Below are 20,780 nucleotides of genomic sequence, written 5' to 3'. Positions count from 1 at the left end.
GCACCGAGAATAAGGAATTGCCGTGCATGGATTCTCTGGATGGCACACCCTTCACTGGTGTAGAGATGCAGCATTAGAACTCCATACAGCAGAGAAATGGACCATCCAACAGCAAACTCTCCAGACAGCTGCTATATCACTCTGTCTCTACTGACACAGGGCCTGCAGAATGTCCCATCACTGAGCCTGCTCTCGAACGCATTAAGTAATATCTGTAAGTCTCTAGAAGCCTGGCACTAGGTATTACATAGGTAATATATTATGTAGCGGTGAGGAGAGAAGTCCAACTTTTGAATGCCCTAAACAGTTCAGCCGGGATTGTTGATGTTAACTGCGGAGGACTCGAGCTTAAAGAAGAACAAGCTTAACTAGTCATCTTCTTTAAAAGGGTTTAAGCGTAGCGTTGTTGTTATTGTTATTATTACTTTTACTATTCTTCATCTGCATTAATGAAGTGGTATTAGTCATTCCTAAATGGGCAATTGCACTCTAGATGGAATTAAGTTGACATGATCTGGAAGGGTACTGATCTTTCAATATGCTTTTACTTCTACTTTGCTAAGAGGGCTGCAGCACTTTTGCTAGAGGGATGCCAGCACTTCCTTGAATGGCTGCCCTACTTTGGATTGTAAACTCCTGGCACTTTTTACAAAAGCTGCTCTACTTTGAATAGGGTGGTATTGGCATTTCCCTTTAGAGTTGCTATAGTTTAAATGTGCAAGAGCTAGATTGACAGTAAAGCAATTCTAGGATGGCTGCTGTATGGTGTTGTAGGGTCTCCAAGAAGTGTTGCTGTAGTTTTTATAAAGAGACTGCTGTACTGAATGGTTGACAGTGGCAATTTTAGCACCTGTTCTTTCACTTTTCTGTTTCAGGTACTGGACCCGCTATACGTTATTTATGAAACTATTTTGGAATAAATGTGGTTTTGCTCTATTTTTAAGTCTGGGGTGTCATTTGCTCACACACAACGGCAACACTGTTCGAATATATCAAACACCATGCGTATTGTTGCATCAGCACAAGTGTATATTGGGGAATAAAGAAGCAAGGATTGGTCTACAAAATGATCCAAGTGTTAAAGTAATGACCCGGAGAGGTAGGAGTGATGGAAAAACGGAGGGGTCCCAGCAGAAGAAAGTATTTAAACTCCTTAATCTTGGGCTACAATGTACAAAACATATGCCATGAGGGAAACATCTGTGAACTCTGATATGAGCACAGATGGGAGGGTGTAAGCCCAGGATGATATAACTTGAATTTATTCGCACACAGTAACATGCATCTCTATTACGTCAGTGCGGTTGAATTGGTTCTATCCCAAGTGAGCACACACTCTCTAGCTCTTTGTCAATGCCAGAGAGCAAGTGAGAGCTAGATTGCAATTTCTGGCAGGTCTGGTAAAAACCAACTAAGTGACCAGCAGAATGAGAGTCAAGTACAGACGATGCTAAGTCCTGCTTGGCAAAGTTTGGAGCAGAATGAGAACTTCACGATTTGGAACGGGAGGATACAGGAATATCTTGTGCACACCTTGATTGAATTGTTGTTTGATGCGTTACTGGGAAAATTATTGGAAGTTCTTCAAAACAGATTTTATGATGAGGTATTAATGGCGGGATTTAAAACTATAGCCCAATACCATGTACTGTAAATATTAACAGCCAATAGATATTTAGGAATACTGTGTTACAATCACACTTGAGTGGAGAACACCTGAGAGTTGCATGTGGACCACTACAGAAAGAACAAACAATAAGATAATATCCAGGGGGAATAAGTTCTCTTTAAACTTCATATGTTAGAATCCATTTTACTTTTTTCACCAGACAAAATTGATTTTTGTTCATTTTGATGTCTTAATTGATTTTTATAAAAGTACTCTATCCTTTCATAAGGCAAAAGCCGCCCTTAGAAGAGTTTGTAAGAGAAATATTTGACTGACCCAGAGGTAAAAACAATTCTTTATTATAATGTGAAGGGTAGCGACATCTCCAGAGTGTTATATCAACTAATGAGGCGACTATGTGATTTGTAATATGTTATGTCCTGATGATAGTAGAGTAAATCAGATGTAACCACTGAAACGTCGCATCAAGGAAAAATTAAATTGGACTAGTTACTCTATAGGGAACAGTAAAATTAATTATTAATTCACAAGCTGCATTTGATGTGTAAATGCAGAGTTCATATATATGTAATCAGTTTATTTTTGTAGAATTAGATGTTATTATATGTACTTTATGTTTATGCAAGTTAAATATTTTTTAAATTCTTGGATAATCATTTTATGATATATATGTTTTAATAAGTGGAATAAAATAACACATTGATTTTTTTTCATTTTGCACTTTCTGTATTCCCCAGTATTTAATTTTGTATGAGGAATCACTAACTTGCTGCAGCTTCTGAATGGTGATAGGGCTTGGCACGAGTCAGTCCGATTTAAGGCACACTTGTCCTAACAAGTCTTCTATAAAAACTACAAATTTACCACTGAGCTACTCCACCAGCTACTCCACCATCGAATTTTGCCAGTTATATTGGGTTAGGAAAATAAGGCTGTTTTCATCACTAGCTCTCCAGAATGTATAGGTCACTGTCTTGGACAGTAGTGTTTCATATATGCTTTTATTAACATTAACTACTTCGTGGACAATCTAAACGTCACCTTGTGGTCATATCGCAGACCTCCATTTTTACTGAAACACCTAATTCGGTTGCAGAAAAGAATAACTAAACTGTATTTAACAGTGAGTGGAAGGAAGCAAGAGCAATATGTAGAATATCCTCTTGTGGGATCTTGGAACTATAACCATTAAGCTCCTATTAGCCGTATAGTTTGTAGTTGCCCAGCTCTAATAGCTGGACGCAATGGTTGGTTAAGGCAGGACTTTAATCATCAAACTATACAAACATGTCGTCAAGCAGTTACAGCCTGCTTGCAGGGAGAACAATTTACTGGCAGGTTGATCTTGAAGTTTGTAGATAGAGCAGAGAGAAAATTGGCCAATACTGCCCAGTAAGAGCTCTTATCGTTTTTTATTCCATTGATTCATGAAGTAAAGAAAAAAGCATCTAGGATCCTCAGCATGCCACATATTAGGAATGGTTAGCCCTATTCATAATGTGCAGCAAGTTAACAATGAATCGATTAAATGGGGTATTTTAGAAAAGAAGAAACAGTAGGTAGACAAAGTTATCAGCAAACATATTTTACGCCTACGTTTTTTTCATGTTTTAGCTAGATGAATTAAGTGTCCTTATTGTGGGATGAATTTTATTTTAATCATGTTGGTTGTTTTAAAAAAAAAAAAGATTAATAATGGACAAGTATGAAATGTATAAAATGTGTCTTATTGTAAGTTTTTATTAACTGAACAATAAACATTTTTCACTTCCACTTCACTTATTAGCAAACAAGCGAAAATGACACAATGGAACTATTTTGGTCTCGGAAAAGGGAGGCTTGGAAAGAATAGGGCAAGCGATTCTTTCCCAACTATCTGTTATATTTGCATATTGATCAAGGCTACAGCTAAAGGTTTCAGGGTCATAGGAGCACAGGTTGGTGAAGACGGCAATAAATCCTGCGGTTAATTAAGTTTGTAATGCACGAATGTTGGAACTGTTTACATTTATGCACTTTGTCTCTCTGTTAGTGTTCCCAATCTCAGCTGTCTCACTCATTTACTTTCAGTTATATTCTAAACTGAAGAAAATGTTACCAATTGGTGTGCCTTTTCCGTTATAATTTCTGTTGTGAAGTAGTATATTTGTCTGTTTTATTTACTGTCTCTTTTTGTTGGAATGGTGCAGCATGGAATATACTTATGAGCCCTTAAGGGGGAGGGTCGTCAAGTTTTGCATAGTATGATTTTCCCCTACTATGAAGATGACCACATTAGAAGTAGCCTGAAGTGTCAAAAGTGGAAGGTGTTTTTAAGGACTTCATGAATTTCTAGATTTGTTCTTCCCTATTTGTCTGAGGCTGCTTATCTGTAGGCCTGGGTGGAAAAGTACGCTACGCTCGCGGAGTGTGCGTAGTTTGCGCAACTATGCGCTACACGAATCGCACGTAGCACAGTGCAAAAACGCGTAGCAGGCATTTTTTGCTCGCTCGTGGTCCTCACCGTCAAGTTGGCGACCGCGAGCGAGCAAAATCAACATCCCGGCGAGACTTTTTCCTCGTTCGCGATCGGCAACATCAAGTTGCCGATCGTGAGCGTGGAAAATAAACCTCCCGGTGAGACTCTCAACGCGGGGAGGTCAGGTTTCTCATTGCGAGTGGTCGTAGATGCTCGCGACCGCTCGTGATGAGAAACTACCAGTTCGCGTTGAGAAAGCTGCCGCTCGAGCGGCAGAAAACGACCGCTTGCACTGTGCATGATGCCGTTTGCAATGATTGCACAGTTCGAACAAGCATCCGGCATTGTGCAATCATTGTGAACAGCATTTCCCTACCACACTACGCAGTTCGCATAGCTACGTGTAGCGTGCGTAGTGCAAAGTGCACTTCGTGTAGCTTCGCGTAGCGCGACTATACGAACTACGCCCAGGGTTACTTATCTGACCAATATGCTCTGCATTTTATGCATGTCTCTGTGGGTGTAGGTACTCTTGACTTGCTTAGAAATCCTGCAATCTAAGCTGGTGATACTTCTCTCACCCATTTACCTTCCTTTACGACGGGTTGCAAATTCCTAGCAGTCCACTGCCAGGACTTTCAGCATTATTTTGCTTCATTTCAAGGGTTAATTTCTGGATATCCTAGGTACGGATCTGGTCATCCACAAACCTCAAGGTGTAGATGCAATGCAGGTAGCTCTATTTGAGAATTTTGATTATGGACGGACAGATGTGACATGGCAAGACTTTTCCCCTGTACTCAGGACCCTTTGTGAATAAACCACAAATGAACCAAGAGACCTTGGGGAGGAGGTACCAAAGCTGAATGAGCAGTGCCAGAAGACTTGCAGGATTAACAGACGAATACTTTGGTGGGGGAGTAATTATAGGGTGAAGGCAAATGGAGCAATGGTTGTGGTTTCCACAGTTATGATTGGAGCCACTGCAGTACAAGCTCAAGCAACAGCAGCAATGCCAGAGGCACTTGGAGCAATGAATAAGGAACTGGAGGAATGACTGAAGAAGGCACGAGTGGAAGACAGAAGAGACTGAAGGAAGAGGGAGGGCTGGAGGCAAAAGATAATAAGGCATGAGCACAGGAAGAATATAGGACTTCTGTATTGCACAGTTGTGAAGCCATGGTATTGAGCAGTGGTTGCCTTCATATAGTTCGGGAGAACTAGAACATAGTTCCCTTGTATAATACATGGTATGTTCATACACCAGTATGTACTGTCTTACACAGACGACAATAACATCAAAGATTCCTCACTCACAATCTCTGCATTAGGGGATTTCAAGACTACAAAATGAAGCTTAAGTCAGTAACAATTGTGCACACCTACGGCAGATGGTCTGGTGGTTACTTCAAGGGTCTACCTGATGGTTTGTCAGCTCTGTGAGGACTCATGCAGGTGTAAAGCAGAGCTTGACTAAAGATAGTAGCATGTTTTGTGTGCCTAGTGTGCAAGCTTTCACTCTGTAGATTGCTGCGTCAGTCAGTAGTTTTGAGAACACTACTCATTGTATCTTTTTGTCCTTCAGACTCATGGTGATGCTAAATAAAACATTACTCACTGGGAGTGTAAGGGTTTGTACATGATACCCACATAATCTAAGGTAAATGGCTGCCAAAAACAGACTCAAAAGCACAACATTTTTAGTCACACAAGTATTTCGAATTCTGTTCACACATCATAGAAACAAACACACTTATCGCACTGCAAAGCAATCCCGACTTCTTAATCCTTAGCCTAGTAACTCGCACAGCAACCAATTAACCAAAGCAGCATACCTGATAACATCCACAAAATACCTGACTACCGTTTGCTATGTTGGCAGACCAAGGTAAACGGGAAACAGTATTGACAACGCTGTTGGTACAATGCGGTGTAATTCCAACACGGTCAGTACAACAACCATGTTGTTCTGATGCATACCGTTACCACGCAAGTCATTACAACGACTTGCTGTAGGGGGCTTTAGGTGTTGGATTTTAAATCCAACACCTTCCCTACTGTTGAACAGACTGGAGTTGGAATATTAAATTATACTATTCCAAACTCTAGCGCCCCCTACAGCAAGTCGTTGTAATGACTTGCGTTGTGATGCTATGCGTGGTCACAACGCAGTCCTTGTACTGACCGCGTTGTAAAGGCATGCGTTGTAAACGTATGCGAAGTAACGTCATTTATTCAAGGTAAACACTCAAATAAACAGGCACCTCTGCAGAGTAACAAATCAAGAGTCTTGAAGTAATTTTTAAGTCCAGGACATAATAGAGATAGTTTTGAGAGGGAACCTCAAAGGTAAACAATGAAGGACTGCATATTCAAGATGATGCAAATATATGTGGCACAATAAATTAAATTAAACCAAAATATGGTTTCTATGTGCTACTCTTAAACTGATTCCCTATTTCACTGACCCTACACACTACCAACCTCAAGACAACTTACATAAAATCAACATGATGCAAACAGACATACTTCGCTCATTGTACCCATAGTAAAAATGAAAGATGTCTTACAGCCACTGTATTCTGCACCTGGTAACACTGTCCTTATTTGCTAGGGTCAATTTCTTAATCATAATGCAGGACACCTACAGTAATGCAACCAGAAGACCGCCTACCTTTTTTGCATATTATTTTTAAGTAGGACGGTGGAGCAACACCCAGATTCGAGCGTGTTTTCTCGTTTTCTGTGTTTTGTTTCTTTTACCAAGCTTGTTTGTAGCTTTGATACAGTACAAAATTCATCTAGACTTTATTCCCAATAAAGGAAAGAAAGGTGTCTTATCTAACATTGTATATTTTTTCATTGTGAATATCTTGATTATCTGGATAACCTGTAGGATATTCTTTCTGGTCCAGTGGAACTGTGGAACACTTTGGTAATATTATGCTCATAATATTTTTTTTTCTCTAAAATATAGAAATAATTTCTCTTTTTTTAATGGAAGTCAACATGTAGTGGTTGAACAGAGAAGTTAATTTTGATGCTTTAAGACTACCAGCTCTGCAGCATTCACAATGATTTGGACCAGCCTGTCTCTTGGGTTCTCTTTGTAACCTGCTAATAATTGCTTCTCCAATAGGTTGTGCATATCAGAGTTTTTCTCCAGTCCTCCAAAATGTATACCTAGAGCGTTCATGGAGCCAGAAGCGGGCATTCAAAAATCACCCTGATTTTGAACTTTTTGAATTGCCGGACCATTCTGTGGATTCGAATGAGAAAGACAATTCATTGACCAGGGAATTAACAAAGCATTTCCCAGAGATGGCGGCACTTGAAGCTAAAATGTGAAGTCTGGGCATCTGTTTTAGTAAACATGTCATCCTGAGGAAAATTCTTGCCTTAAAGATGTCAGCAATATCACAAGAGTTCAGACACCATGCATGCTCTTCCCGTAGCACTTCGCAACCAGGCTCTGTGTTTTACTCTCATGGCAGATGTATCACTATAAGTTTTGATTTGCAATCCCATGGCCAGAGCCTTTGGGCTTCTCTTGCAAGGGTTACTGATCCTATTCCTACTTGTTTCCTGATACATATTTTTGTGTAATATCTATGCTGGCAACCATTACTTATGATTGTGGTGTCACATAGATGGGCTCTCTGCCCTGCATGGTGCATTGGAGAGGGTGGTTACTAGTGATATTACTTCTCATAGACACCCCCTTCATGATGTTCATTCTGCTCTAGCATTACTTCTGATGTATAAGCCTTTCCTCATGGCCACAATTTTGCCTTGCCATCTCCACGAGGAATGATGCCACTGATCAGCAATGCATTTCTACAGAGGCCCCAAGATCTACCTGGCACAGTGAATCTGTTAAAAAGACTGGAAGCCATTGTGCCCATCAGAGCGTCCGCTGTTCTCATTTTCAGCAAATGACCCTTGTGGAAAATATGTCTTCTCTGAAGCAGGGAGAATTGCTCTTCTAAAGGAAATTGTGTTCCACCTGCTGCATCCACCAATGATCCTAGAAATGATTTATACTTCTACTTGAGGGATAGAGGTCAGCTTTGACCAAGTCACCTAAAGATCCAGCTAACGTGTTTACTGTGCTGTGTATTGGAGAGAATCCTGCGCTGCACCAAAGGTGTTTAATCCTACCACCTGATCATAAAGATGTAGACTGATGGCGTGCCTTGTTTCCTCTGATGTATCTGATGCTTGAACTCCAACTTGGAATCTTAGATGCTTCCTGTGCAATGCCTGAAATGGAATGCGGGAGCTGGTCTACAGTGCAAGGCTAATCTGATTTTTGAGTATGAGTTTTTTAAAACACTTTTTGATTTCGAAGCCTTTTGTGCATACCAGAGAAAAAACTCCAATGGCAATTTCAAAGTTATTTGCTGAATTTCTTAATAAAATGGAGTAAAATTAACCAGATTATTCAGAAGAAGAAAAAACATACAAATAGAGAGAATATGAAAATAATAGGGACTCAGGGCACTTGTTCTGCCTGATTCAATGGATAGAGACTAAGCCCCATATTAATTGAGTCATTTTATATAATGGGGCAAAGAAACGTTAATAGTGACATATTTACAAACAAAATATTTTCGTGCCAGCTCCTCACTCTTTATAGAGTCTCTGGTAATTGCCATTTCTACAACCAGTCTGTTCAATCTGAATTCTTTCCAACAACTTGTCGTCACGTTGCCCGACCAAACCAGGGTTGTCCTCATATCTCAACCATAACATGAACTTGTTCTTGAAAATGTTGCAAGGTTCATGTGTGCAACCTCGGGAACATTTGTGATTATCACATTTTGGTTACTTTAGATAAGAATCCTCAAATTATGGTCTGCCACTGTGGGTATCTCCCTTTTTCGATTTTAAAACATTCCCATGTGCCTGATTGTGCAAAGAAAGGATGGGTGGAATAAGGACATTTAGAGGCATCTCTTTTCAAACTCCACTTTAGAATCTGTCAAGTTGGACTGATTGGATGTATTCTCTGTCGACTCACAGCAAATATGCATATCAGAATTGGTTACCTACACCTGTGGTTTGAGTTTGGGTTTCTAGCCAAAGGCTAAGAAACGGAAAGTGTAATAAGATGTGCTACCACATTTTTTGACTCTCTCTTTGCTTTAAGCTCCGTCTGAAGTCTAGCTATTGTTTATTTCTGAGGGAAAATCAAGTACAGTTGGTCACCAAGGAGGCACCCTCAGGATGAGTCCTACCCAGTGTGGGCTGTAGTTTGGTTTGGGTGTTCTGTTAAGTGTAATTGTAGAGTGTGAATCTCATATATAGGTGCTGATGAGAAAGGGGGTTGCTTGCCACCCTGTCTGTGTTCTAACTGAAGAGTCAAGTTTTCAGTGTTCTCCTGAATTCTAGTACTGAGCCTGCAGCTCTAATGTGAAGAGGGAGCACAGTCCAGGCTTTAAGAGCAAGGTATGAAAAGGCACGGCTGCCAGCTTCAGATGCTGAGGACAGTGGTGTGGAGGGGTTTTGCAGAGCAGAGGTGTCTGGTCGAGCTGCGGAAGCTGACAGAGTTGTTCAGGTATGTGCGGCGGAAATTATGTAGTGCTTTATATGCAGTAGTAAGTAATTTGAACTGTGCATGTTTGTGTATGGGGAGCCAGTGGAGGTTTTTGAGGAGGGTAGAGATATGGGTGAGAGCAGGGAGGTTGAGTGTGAACCTAGCTGCTGAATTCTGAATGGCGTGCAACCACTTGGTGAGTTGGGTTAAGATTCTGATCTAGAAAGCATTTGCATAGTTTAGCTTATTGGTGATGAGTGCTTGGGTGATTGTTCATCTGGCATTGAGAGGAGGTCAGCTGAAGATTTTCCTGAGGATCTTGAGGGTATGGAAGAAGGAGATGGTGATTGAAGTTGTCTTGGCTGGCCATCGACGGTTTCTTGTTGACCACAATTCCCATGTTCCTAGCTAGACTGGAATGGGTTGTAGTGAGTCCAAGTTTTGATGGCCACCAGGCTGAGGACCATAGAGTCTGGTCTTTACAGAAAGATACTACCTCCAACTTTTCTATGTTGAGTTTGAGGAAGTGGACTTCATGAAGAGGGCAACTTCTGCTATGTGCTCAATGAATTTTGCTTCGGTGTTGCCAGTGTCCTTGCAGAGGGAGAGGATGAGTTGTGTGTCATTGGCGTATGAGATGATGTTGATTCGGAAGATTCGTACGATGCTGGGAAGTGGGGCCAGGTTGATATGGAAGAGCGTGGGGCTGAGTGATTTTTCTTGGGGGACTTCATAGGTTCAGAGTTTTAAGGGGATAGGCTGACTTTCTGCATGCGTGCTGTGAGGAAGAAGCTAATCCATTGAAGGGCCGTTGCACAAATTTCTAATTAGGTGAACATGTTGGATTGGGATAGGTCCATGAGGTGCCTGTCATCCAGGTGGTTGGCTATTCTCTTGTGGATCAGTTTCTACAAAGACCTTTGCTGGATATGGATGCAGTGAGATGGGTCTGTAGTTGGCTGGACAGGATGGGTCTGCAGTGAATTTCTTCAGTAGTGGCAAGATGGTGGCATGTTTTCAGGGGTCCAGGAGGTAGCTGTGGGTAGGGAATCATTGAGCCCTCTTGTGAATGCAAAATGACAGGGGTTCAATTTGAATTCCGAGCAGATAGAACGCATGGTGGTGGTGGTTTCTGCAAAGGTGAAGGCAATCCAACAGGTCAGGATGGTTCCAGGAAAGCTGTTGTCACCTCTGATGAGGGCTGCTGGGGTGGAAGGGCTCAGTTGGGGTGTGATCATTTTATTCACCAGGATGGCAACTTACTGAGAGTTCTTCCTGCAGGAATTCGATTCCTTTCCTTTCTTATTTGTAGAGGTGATAAGAGGGCAACACCTACCACAGGGCGTTTGCATGGGCATCCTTTTTTCTACTTTTGCCTCTTTTGTTACTGGCAGTTCTGTATTTAGAGATGGATTGCAGTACGGAGGAGAGTACTCATCATCTTCTCCTCTCTGGTTCCCTGGCCTTGTGTTCCATCTATTACTCATCCCTTTTTTTACCAGGAGTATTTTAGTGGAATGAATACAATCAATGTATCTTTCTTGAATAATTTATTGACAAGTCACAAACCCAGAATAGGTCTCAGGTTTCTGGCCAGTATTTATTGTGTAATTTTCTCCTTGATGATAGACAAGTAGAACATTTTCAACTGACTCCTTAATGTATATAATGGATGCCGTCTTTTGAAATTGGAGTAGATAAAATTGAAGGCAATGTGCCTGAATTGCAGCCACTCGCACTGATGTTTTTGTTTGAAACCAAGGAGTCTGTGGCACTGTCCCTCCAAGAATAAAGACACTTGGAATATATCCCCTCCTCTGGAGTGCTGAATGGCGGTGTGGTAGGCAGTCACTAGGATTTTGGAGTCTGAGCTATATCTTTTCCTGGAGCACAGCATTAGGAGTCGATCATCATAATTTTCCTGGGGGAGGGGGTGGCATTGTGATTTAGAAATCTCAAATGACTTTTTAATGTGGCACAGAGGGCTTGGAACCTCATATAACCCTATTTGCTTTGGGCTTTTGATCTGAAGTAAGGCTTCAAGGAGAGTTTCCAATCACACCAATCTTAGGATGTCCAATTCTGTTTTCATTCTTAAAATTTGACTGTGCTCTTATGGACCAAAATGATTATTTTGAGTGAATGGTAAATTAGGAGTTCTGTCAAAAAAAAGATTGGAAAACCACCTTAGAGCAAGGACAATCATGACATTTATGGCTTCTTAGTCAGCTAGGTCCACTGAAAAGATGTCAATGATGATTGGAAGCTACTAGCCACTCTCCCAATATCACTATCGGTTTTAGCATGTTGTCCAGTTGTGTCTGAAAATGATTTGTCACCTATTCATAAAAGAATGGTACAACCTGAGGCATGCGTGGCCAGAGTGCACTGTAGACATTCTTTTTCATCAGGTTCTGGTCTGGCTTCCCAGCAGACAATATTCCTTGTCTGGCTTCCCAGCAGACAATATTCCAGTTAATCACAGTAGCTTCCCCTTTGCTGCAAATGCAACTACTGAATCCAGAGGAGGTAGTTCTTGTTGAAGTAACGATACCCAGGAGAGGTCTGAATGTCTTTGACTTTGAGTGTTACTCGAAGCAATTATCAAAAAATGTTTGCATTTTCAGCTTTAGTAAGCCTGGCATTAATGAGATGATATTTGTCATGTTGTTGTGGGCACAAATGTTTCAGATATTAATGTAGTCTTTCCAATAATGTGTGAAGCAAGTGACATCTTCCAGAAATGAAGAACTTGTTAATGTATTTTGGTAGGCATCTGGAGCAGGTAAGGGTTGTGGCTTATCACATTTAGCAGCTAATTGGGGTGTCAAGACCTGCTGAATTAAAACGGACATCTTCTAACATGCAAACTGGATTTAGCGATGTAGACACATAGTGTACATTATTGTGAGCCGTGGTCTGTTCACCCAACAGAAACTGACAGGCGACTGTGGGATGCATATGACACTTTGGTATGACAATCTTTTGTTCTGGATTTTGAAATATGTTCTTATAAGGCAGGTGTGTGGGAGGAAGGATAAAGCACTAGTACTGATGCTCAAGGTGTCAAGTGCCTTATTGTAAATGTATGCGTCTTGTAAAGCGCACTGCTGCCCTGAGGCGTCGTGGCGCTGTAGACCGCTGGGGAACCCGTCCTGGCTATCCCTGTGAGATGGTACCTCCAGGGTATCTCCAAGGTGAAACCAGGCATCCCCAGCGAATGTGGGGGGCCGTTGTGGAGATGAGGCAAGCTAATGCCCAGAGTTGCCGAGTGTGTTCCTGGTTAGAGTAGGTACCGAGGCGAGAATTATCGAGTCCGTTTTGACCCTGGTCCACGACCCTGCCGCGTCGGGAATTGAACCCTGGTCCCTGGCCGATTCTCTGCTTGCGGATCTGCCGCCTCTAACCAGTGAGCCACACCTCTTCACCTCTTGATCACCCCCTCAATCTCAAAGAGAGTCCAACATCAGATATTTCAGCAACAGTGGTCTCAACACTGACAAGAGTCATCTTGGCTGCAGGTGCCTGTTCAGCATTGCAGTTTCTGCTGATGAATCCCATAGCAACAAAGGGTATCTTTACAAACAGGAGACAGGAGTTGTCACAAAATGGTTAACAACAATCATCTAAGAGACAACCCTCCTGAGTGTCTAAGGACGTCACAGCAGAAAATCAAAGTAGGTTTGAAGGATCTGCAGGTTACCTGGCAGAAGACCAAGATCCTTGTTTTTCCTCCTTCATAATTAGAGCTTCAGTGACGTGTGCAGAGGACCCCTTCAAAAAAGTAGTGCCTCTTTCAAAAGACAAAAGTCCCAATATTGTTTGAATAAACTTGCCTTCTCTAGCTTTCTCTACATAATGTTGCCAAGTGTGCAGATAATGGTGTTACTGAATGCTGATCTTCATTGCCTGTATTTTCAGTGACAATTCTTGAAAGGGGGTATCAGAGAAAATGTGTAGTTTTAGACGATTTAAAGAAGGTGCTGCTGAAACTGGGAGAAATATAAATCACATTGGAATAATTTATGTAATTTGGGGGATTTCTCATTACACTTGTAATGCGAAATTCCTGAAATTATGCCATTATGCCATTTCACGTATTAAAATGTACAGTGAAATGAGTTATTTAAGAGAATTTATTTTTTACTGCAAACACATGGGAACAACAGACTGAGAGCGGCTTTTGTTTGTGAGTGTTAGACCTGGCCTTTGTTGGCGTGGTCTCCCCTAACCTTTTTGGCTACTGACCTCATGTTTTGACCTTATTTTGCTAGCTCAGCACTCCCATGCAGTGTCAAAGCATTGGGCTCATCATGTACATACCACAAAGCAGTGTATATATGATTGGCTGATTCGATTTAGCTGTAAGTCCCTTATCATGGGTAAGACATATACCAGGGGCATGTTTTTCAAATGTGCTTCGTTGGGCCTGCCGGTCTGGCTGTGCCATCCAAGGAGGTAGCATATTGATTGAACCGCAGGGTTACCCTGGCGGGGGGGGAGCGGGCTGTGTGCACTGGTTACTGTTACTCAACTCACTGGATGGTGTGGCCGGTGCGATGAGCCCTGCTTCTCAAACGGGATTAGCCTGAGGGGATGTAGGGAACAGCTGTCTAGCATTATTTCCTACGGGTAGAATATTGACAGTATGATATTTGGTATCGATTAGTTCGTAATGGCGAATCCTCTCTGGGCGTGGCAGTGAGTTTGACATTACGGTGATTGAAAGGCACTTCGGTAAAATGGGCATTTTGATGTGCATGGCTCACCAAATCCACAATTGGGTGCGAGGGGGATAGCCACATCTGTGCATTCCTGATAGAGGGCCATAAACTAGGGTTCACAGAAACTGCGGACCTCTGCCTTTCTGAGATGGATACCTGGGCCGGAATCGACACCTACACTCCAAGGGCAGGGTCTTGGCCCCACTAAAGATTGTGATCAAACTTCCCAGGTTAGGATGGCAAATTTAGTAACGGGCTCTGCATGTTAAAGGCGGCCTTTTGAACTGATTGCATCTTCAAAGGTCATGGTGGGTATAACGACTGGGGCGTCAGCCTCCGAACGTAGAGACACTTTTGGATTTGGAACCATACTACGCTGGTTCAATACTGGGACATTGACACAAGGAATCATTAGGGCAGGAGGGACTACAACTGGACTATCCGCAGACTTGTGGTGGCTTGGAGCAGTCATGCTCCAAGAAGGGGACTATCACTTGGTGAATTATGTCAGGACGTTGCTGGCCTGCAGCTAATGGTTACTGTATTGGCCTGGGTCTCGAAGTACTCTATGAGGACTGGTGAGCTGGGCCCCTGGTCACAAGATCCCAGGGATACAAAGGATCTCACTGTCTCCACGAGATAGTAAGGACCACACTGGTTTTGGCGGAGACACACACCATCATCTTGCTGAGGAGTGTGTGCGCAAATATCAGCTGCCATCTGAAGTGCCGGGACATGAGCAGGGCAAGGAGTGCAGAGAAAGCTTTCAGAGTCAGAGGGACCGGTGCTTGCAATCAAGGGGACCTGTGCTCGCTTTTGCTCATGGCGCGTTGTGTCCGAGGGGTTTTGGTGGAACCTGAGCCAGGAGCTGAGACTGTCTTTGGCCTCCAGATCGATAGGACAACAGTGCCTGACATTGCGACCTCTGTCTGAAGTCATTGGCTCCCTCTCCCTAGACCCACGTCACAGGGTGCTTTGCTTTGGAAATCATAGTTACAAAACCAGAGGGGTATCCGAAGCTGGTCACACCTTCATTTTAGGGGAAAACATTTCTTCAAATCTGGAGCGCACCAGTTTATTGGGTCACAATCTTTTGTCAATGGGGGGGATAGCAAACCAGCCCTCGTGCAGGTGCCGTCAGGTGCCTGGAGGTTCAATCCAAATGGATGAAACTAATTAACTGTTTTGTTTCCATGTTAGGTGGTTCCAACTGTCTAGTCAACAGGGTACCAGCAGGCGCAACATGTATTGCTGGCTTCTAGAGCTGTAAGACTGACGGGCTTATTCAAGAGGAATAGTCAGAGACTAGTGACTGACCTTTCTGCAATGGTAAATTTGCATATAATTGTAACGTGTATATACAATGTGTGTTTCCCTTTGATTTCAATAGAGAAGTTGACAATTGCATATAACTGTAGAGTATTTGTACAATGTGTATCTCGTTTTGATTTCAATGTGTGTGTGTGTAATACAAAGACAAGTGTTTTTATACATACGGTGTGTAGTCTTTTTGTGGCGAATGCAGTGTGTTGCGAGGGAGAGTGCCGTGCCAACACTTTACACGCTGGCCCTGAAGAAAAGCCTGACTGTTTGATGCAAAGCTACTAGAGGGGGAGCACAGATTATCCAAAAAGCATCTCATACTCATTCTATTTGGAACAGTGGGTTCTAACTGGCTTCGATGCATCTTTGCCAGCCCAAATCCGCTGGGTCTAACAGCGGTGCTTTCGAGTTTGCACTTTGTATTAGTGCAAAATATGTTGGCGCCTCAAAAATGTATAGGAAGAACCATTTAGCTCTAAAATATAGCATGAAATGACAGATTTCAATTTTATGTAATTACGCATTATTGTGCTGAAAGTTGACACAATTACACCGAAGCAAAATGCATGAATTTTGTAACCCCATTGGAAAAAGCAGTGTTCATAATTTCACCTCACCAGCTGAGGGGAAAATAAAAATAAAAGACTGGGCTGGTTCAGAGCATTGTGGTTGCTGGAGTCTTGGAGGCCTTAAAGACAATAGGATCATATGCCATGGGCAACCTCTTGAATATATGCTCACGCTTAAAAAGGGAGGAACAATCTTATTGATGTTTATTTTTTTTATTTTTCTATAATTCAATATAAATCTAATTTACAAAAACGGTTTTTGATTCCCACTAGAACAGTGACAGACTAATGGTCATGAATGATGAAGGTCGACCGATGGAAAACATGTCTTGAAAACTATCAGCCAAACTATGTGTCTAAGAAAGGCTTCTTTTCTTTTTTTCCTTTTTAGAAAAAACTGTATATTATGATAATTTTTACTTGAATCTGGATCTGAAATGAATGGTCATTTTCTCTAGGTGTTTTTAAGTGTAAGAAGTGTACATTCTTATAATCGCTATATTTTATGTATTATCTATCAGGAAGTGTGATTGCTGCCTTTAAGGTCAAATGCACTTTAGAGCAGATGTCAGGGGCAAAGCAAATATGCCAACTGATTTTTCTGACCAACTTATGATTTTTGAAATATCATTATATTTCATAGAGTGAGGTTGAAATAAATATTTCCCAACCTCTTTGTTGCTTGTTGTTAAGAGCACGATGAGAACATTTTAGAACAGTTCTAAGAGAATATAACAGAGCATGCCATTTAGTTTTTAAATATGGATTAACATTCTGTTCCTCTCCAGCAAAATGCCATAACTACAAACAAAAAATACACATACAGAGTATGACACAAACATGACTCTTGGTGATGTGAAACAGTGCCCAAATTAAAGAAAATGGTGCCATGTTGGCATTGGATGAAAGACAGGTAGAAGAACATGGAAAAAAGAAACACAAAAAATATTGGTTTTAATGACCAGCACCAGTAATTTAAGCAAAAAAAATACAAAAAACAAAAATTTCATGTAAAAAAACTTGACAGCATATCAAAACTGTCACAAAAATTACAGACAGGCTCCTTCCATTCCTAGAGGAGTCAAGAAGATTCTTTCAGATACATTGGATGACTGACCGACTGACTGACTGACTGACTGTGGACGAACATGGCTATGAGATGCTGCCTGCGCAGGTGCAGCGTCTGAATGGGCTTTTGGCAGTCAATGGGATGACAGAAAAGAAAGAGAAAGGTAGTTAAAGACAGAAAGAAAGAGTAAGAAAAAGAGAAGGAAAGAAAGAAAGGAAAAGGGCAGAATTCTTCTTCTTATTCTTACCGTGTCATTCGAGGACCTACGTCTCTTGAAGCTGGAGGCCAGGGTGGAGGTGATGGACCTAAAAGAGCCTTTCTTTTTAGGGTCAGGTTCTGCTCTACCACTTTTTCTATCCTAAAATGAATATGTATAAGCAATTAGATCTCTAGTGTGTCTTTTTAAGCTAAACCTAGCATTTGTTGAATCATGCCGAGTGTGATTTCTAGTGGGTAGGAAAGAAAAAGTAGCCATTGGAATAGCATCATCCCCAAAATCATCCATATTAAGGCATTTTGGTGTACTGCATTCTCAATTTGTAACCACAAAAGGGTCTGCAAATCTTCTATGTCTTCCTTTATCTATTTATAATTGGGACAATTTGTAGGAGTCCAAATCAACCAATTATCTTCAGCTCCGAAAAATACATTTATCATCTATATTTTGCATTATTTAGCCAGATAGTCATAGTTTAATACTAATGAATTGAAATATTTTAGAAAACATAAAAAATCTGTTGAATGTACTTTTGGGAAGTGTTATTTGGTTCTTTTAAAAAGACCATCCAATTACATGTTTCAGATATAGTTTAGTCAATTTCTTCTCTGCATTAGCTAGAATGAATTGGAGGCCACTTCCAAAATCCCAAGTCATTTCAGACGTATAATTAGTGTTCCGCATGGTGTCTAGTGTGTTTTAGAGTCAAATACTAAAATATGAATGGGAAGCAGGCAATGTAAGGCCTTAGAGGGCCTACCTGTATTGTCATAAAAAGGATCTAAGCTCGGTCTACCACTAGCAATGTTCAATATGGCAGAGGAAACTTTGTCTTTTGCAAGAAAGATAGAGGACTGCATTAGAAGAGAGGTCATTGTATGAATATTCTGAAAAAAAATGTATTCAAAAAATTGTAATGGTGCATTTGTGCAAAGCGTTACCTTATTTTTCAAAGTAAAATCAACAAAACAATATGAAGCTGAGTAAGCAAAGCTCTGACTTTATGACATCATAAAGGAAATGTTATGAAATCATAAAGAGGTAAAAGTAAAAGAATAAAAATGCAGGTGCAGCTGTTATACCCTGATTCAGGTATAACACAAATTTATTCCACCGGTGTTTTAAGCACGCAGATGGGATAAATTTTATCCATTTGAGTTCTGGTACACATGCACGGACGGGAAATGAAGCAGAATGAATGGAATGGAATGCTTTGTGTTCCATGGCATCTTAGGGAAAATGGCCATGGAAAAAATGTGATCCCAAAAACTAGATTTGTGTTTTAACAAATAAATCTTTCCACTTGCCTGCCTTCTACCAATGTACCAGATTCTAGTTTTCTGACGTTTCCACCTGTGGAAAGGTCTCACATTGTAAAACGGATTTGTGACTGGAGACTCTGCTAACAGCCACAGGACGGCATGCATGATTATGGACTGGACATGTTAGTATATTCCTTATCCATTGACCTAGTGCAGTTATTTTCTAGAAGATGAGCAAGTGAAACATTGTGGTGTAGTTAAAGTGCTCTGTGCCAGCAGGCCTTGGTTCACTGGGTTTGCAGGGGGCGATTAAGAGATCAATGGTACATGTGGTGGCAACCCCTTGCAAGTAATGCAAGTTACATTATGGCACGATTGCGTCATCAAGTACAGATGGTTTTATAAGGATTCACTCTTTAGCCTGTTGAGAGCAGTTATTGCTTGATAGGCAAAGTGACCCACATTCTCCAACTTTTTTGCACTATTCAAAATTAGTGAGAAATACACTGGCTAAAATGAACTGGGAAATCTTGGCCGTGACAGGATTTCTCAGTGCAGAAAGATGCTTGCGGAACCCAAGTGGCAGCAGGGGTGTAGCTATGCATGGAGCGACAGGTGCTGTGGCATAGGAGCCCAGAGGCCTGAGGGACCCATTGCACCACAATTATTGCTATATTTTACAATCAACCAATGGTCAAGTGGCCCATTTTCCTTGCTTGCTCAAGGGCCCATGACACCCGTGCTACACAACTGAGTGACAGAGCACACACCACGTATCTTTTGGAATCTCTTAAGAAGATTGTAACTGCCCTTTTGCTGTAAAGGTTTCTGAGTTGATTTTTGCTTGTGATGACTTAACATTGTCGTTTTCAGTCCAGCTCTTCAATGTAACATCTTTAACAGTAAAATAGCAACATGATGCATGTACTGACAGCAGATTGAACCACGGAGGTGAGACGTGTTAATTGCACATTTATTGTGAATAGAGCACAAGATATTGTGATGACTACATATCACCATGATAGCGCTGTGTTGCACGCGATGGACCATGGCGTGTGCTTCTGACAGTTATCGGAGTGATACCCATCACAGTATCTTGCAATGTATTGGTGATAAATGGGAAAATAACAAATGCCGCCACCGCAGACCTTCTGTCAAGTGCAGTCAGATATTACGCCAATGAAATGAGTAACGTTACCAGCACTGACACTTTTTTGCTCAAACTGAAAAAAACAAATATCAATACACATTAGAGTATCTGTAACAAGCATTTGTTAGAGTTCTCGGATGCCCACAACCATGAATGGAAACATCAATACATTCTAAGATGCTAACTGAGTCCACAGGTTAGAGTATTTTTTAAATGCTATATCATGATGCATGTTTCATCATTAACTATGCTAGAAAGTCAATGGGCGATTTAATTGTTCACGAAATTAAACGATGAGAGGCTTCTGGGAATATTTAAAAGCTACAGAGTTATTAAGGGCACCAATACCCCCGGGAGACGTCAATTAAGTTAGTCAGTAAAACATTTGGTTTACCACACCAATAGAAGAAAAAGTATTTTTTAATTTTTGTGTGAAGGGTTTAGTCATACCTGCAGGTTTTTTCTCCAGACGTTAACGGCGGCGAAGGCAAGCTGCATTTGCTTTCTCCGGGCATCCTTGTGCCGCTTGTATGCTATTTCAATGAATATTAGGAATATTCCAGCAACAATACCTCCAGCCACCAGCATGAACACACCTAGATGGAGAGAAGACATTGAATGAAGTGTTGTCAGAGTTGCTTGAGATAACTATTAGCCATTTGGAAGGAAGCCTATTGGTTGAGGGGATGATGGGGACATCTGTTAGTTTGTGGAGTTTTATTAGCGTTAGCTCGACCCGAGGGCATCAGAGCGCTTCACAGTGTATAGATGGTAGCAAATATGTAATTTACATAAACCATATTAGGGTAGATATACAGGCAGAATTGCAGTACATAGGC

The 20,780-nt window shown here is 41.4% G+C and overlaps 1 protein-coding gene across 8 annotated transcripts in view; it reads right to left on the bottom strand.

Moving 5' to 3' along the window:
* Nucleotides 1-20,780, bottom strand: part of GRIN1 (glutamate ionotropic receptor NMDA type subunit 1) — a 697,943-nt gene that overhangs the window by 43,788 nt on the left and 633,375 nt on the right. For 6 of the 8 annotated variants that reach the window (XR_014962874.1, XM_085610053.1, XM_085610057.1 and 3 more), the window contains one exon: nucleotides 20,392-20,537. Coding sequence is in view for 7 of the 8 variants with exons in the window: in XM_085610053.1 (XP_085466179.1) it covers nucleotides 20,392-20,537 (146 nt within the window). In the remaining variant the exon portion in view is untranslated. Of the gene's footprint in view, nucleotides 1-17,559; nucleotides 17,671-20,391; nucleotides 20,538-20,780 lie in introns of all 8 variants that reach the window. The other 2 variants (XM_085610061.1, XM_085610063.1) reach the window with 1 other exon arrangement.

The sequence above is a fragment of the Triturus cristatus genome, chromosome 1_2, assembly GCF_964204655.1.
Source record: "Triturus cristatus chromosome 1_2, aTriCri1.1, whole genome shotgun sequence".
NCBI lineage: Eukaryota > Metazoa > Chordata > Amphibia > Caudata > Salamandridae > Triturus > Triturus cristatus.
This window is presented reverse-complemented; position numbering and strand designations above follow the sequence as displayed.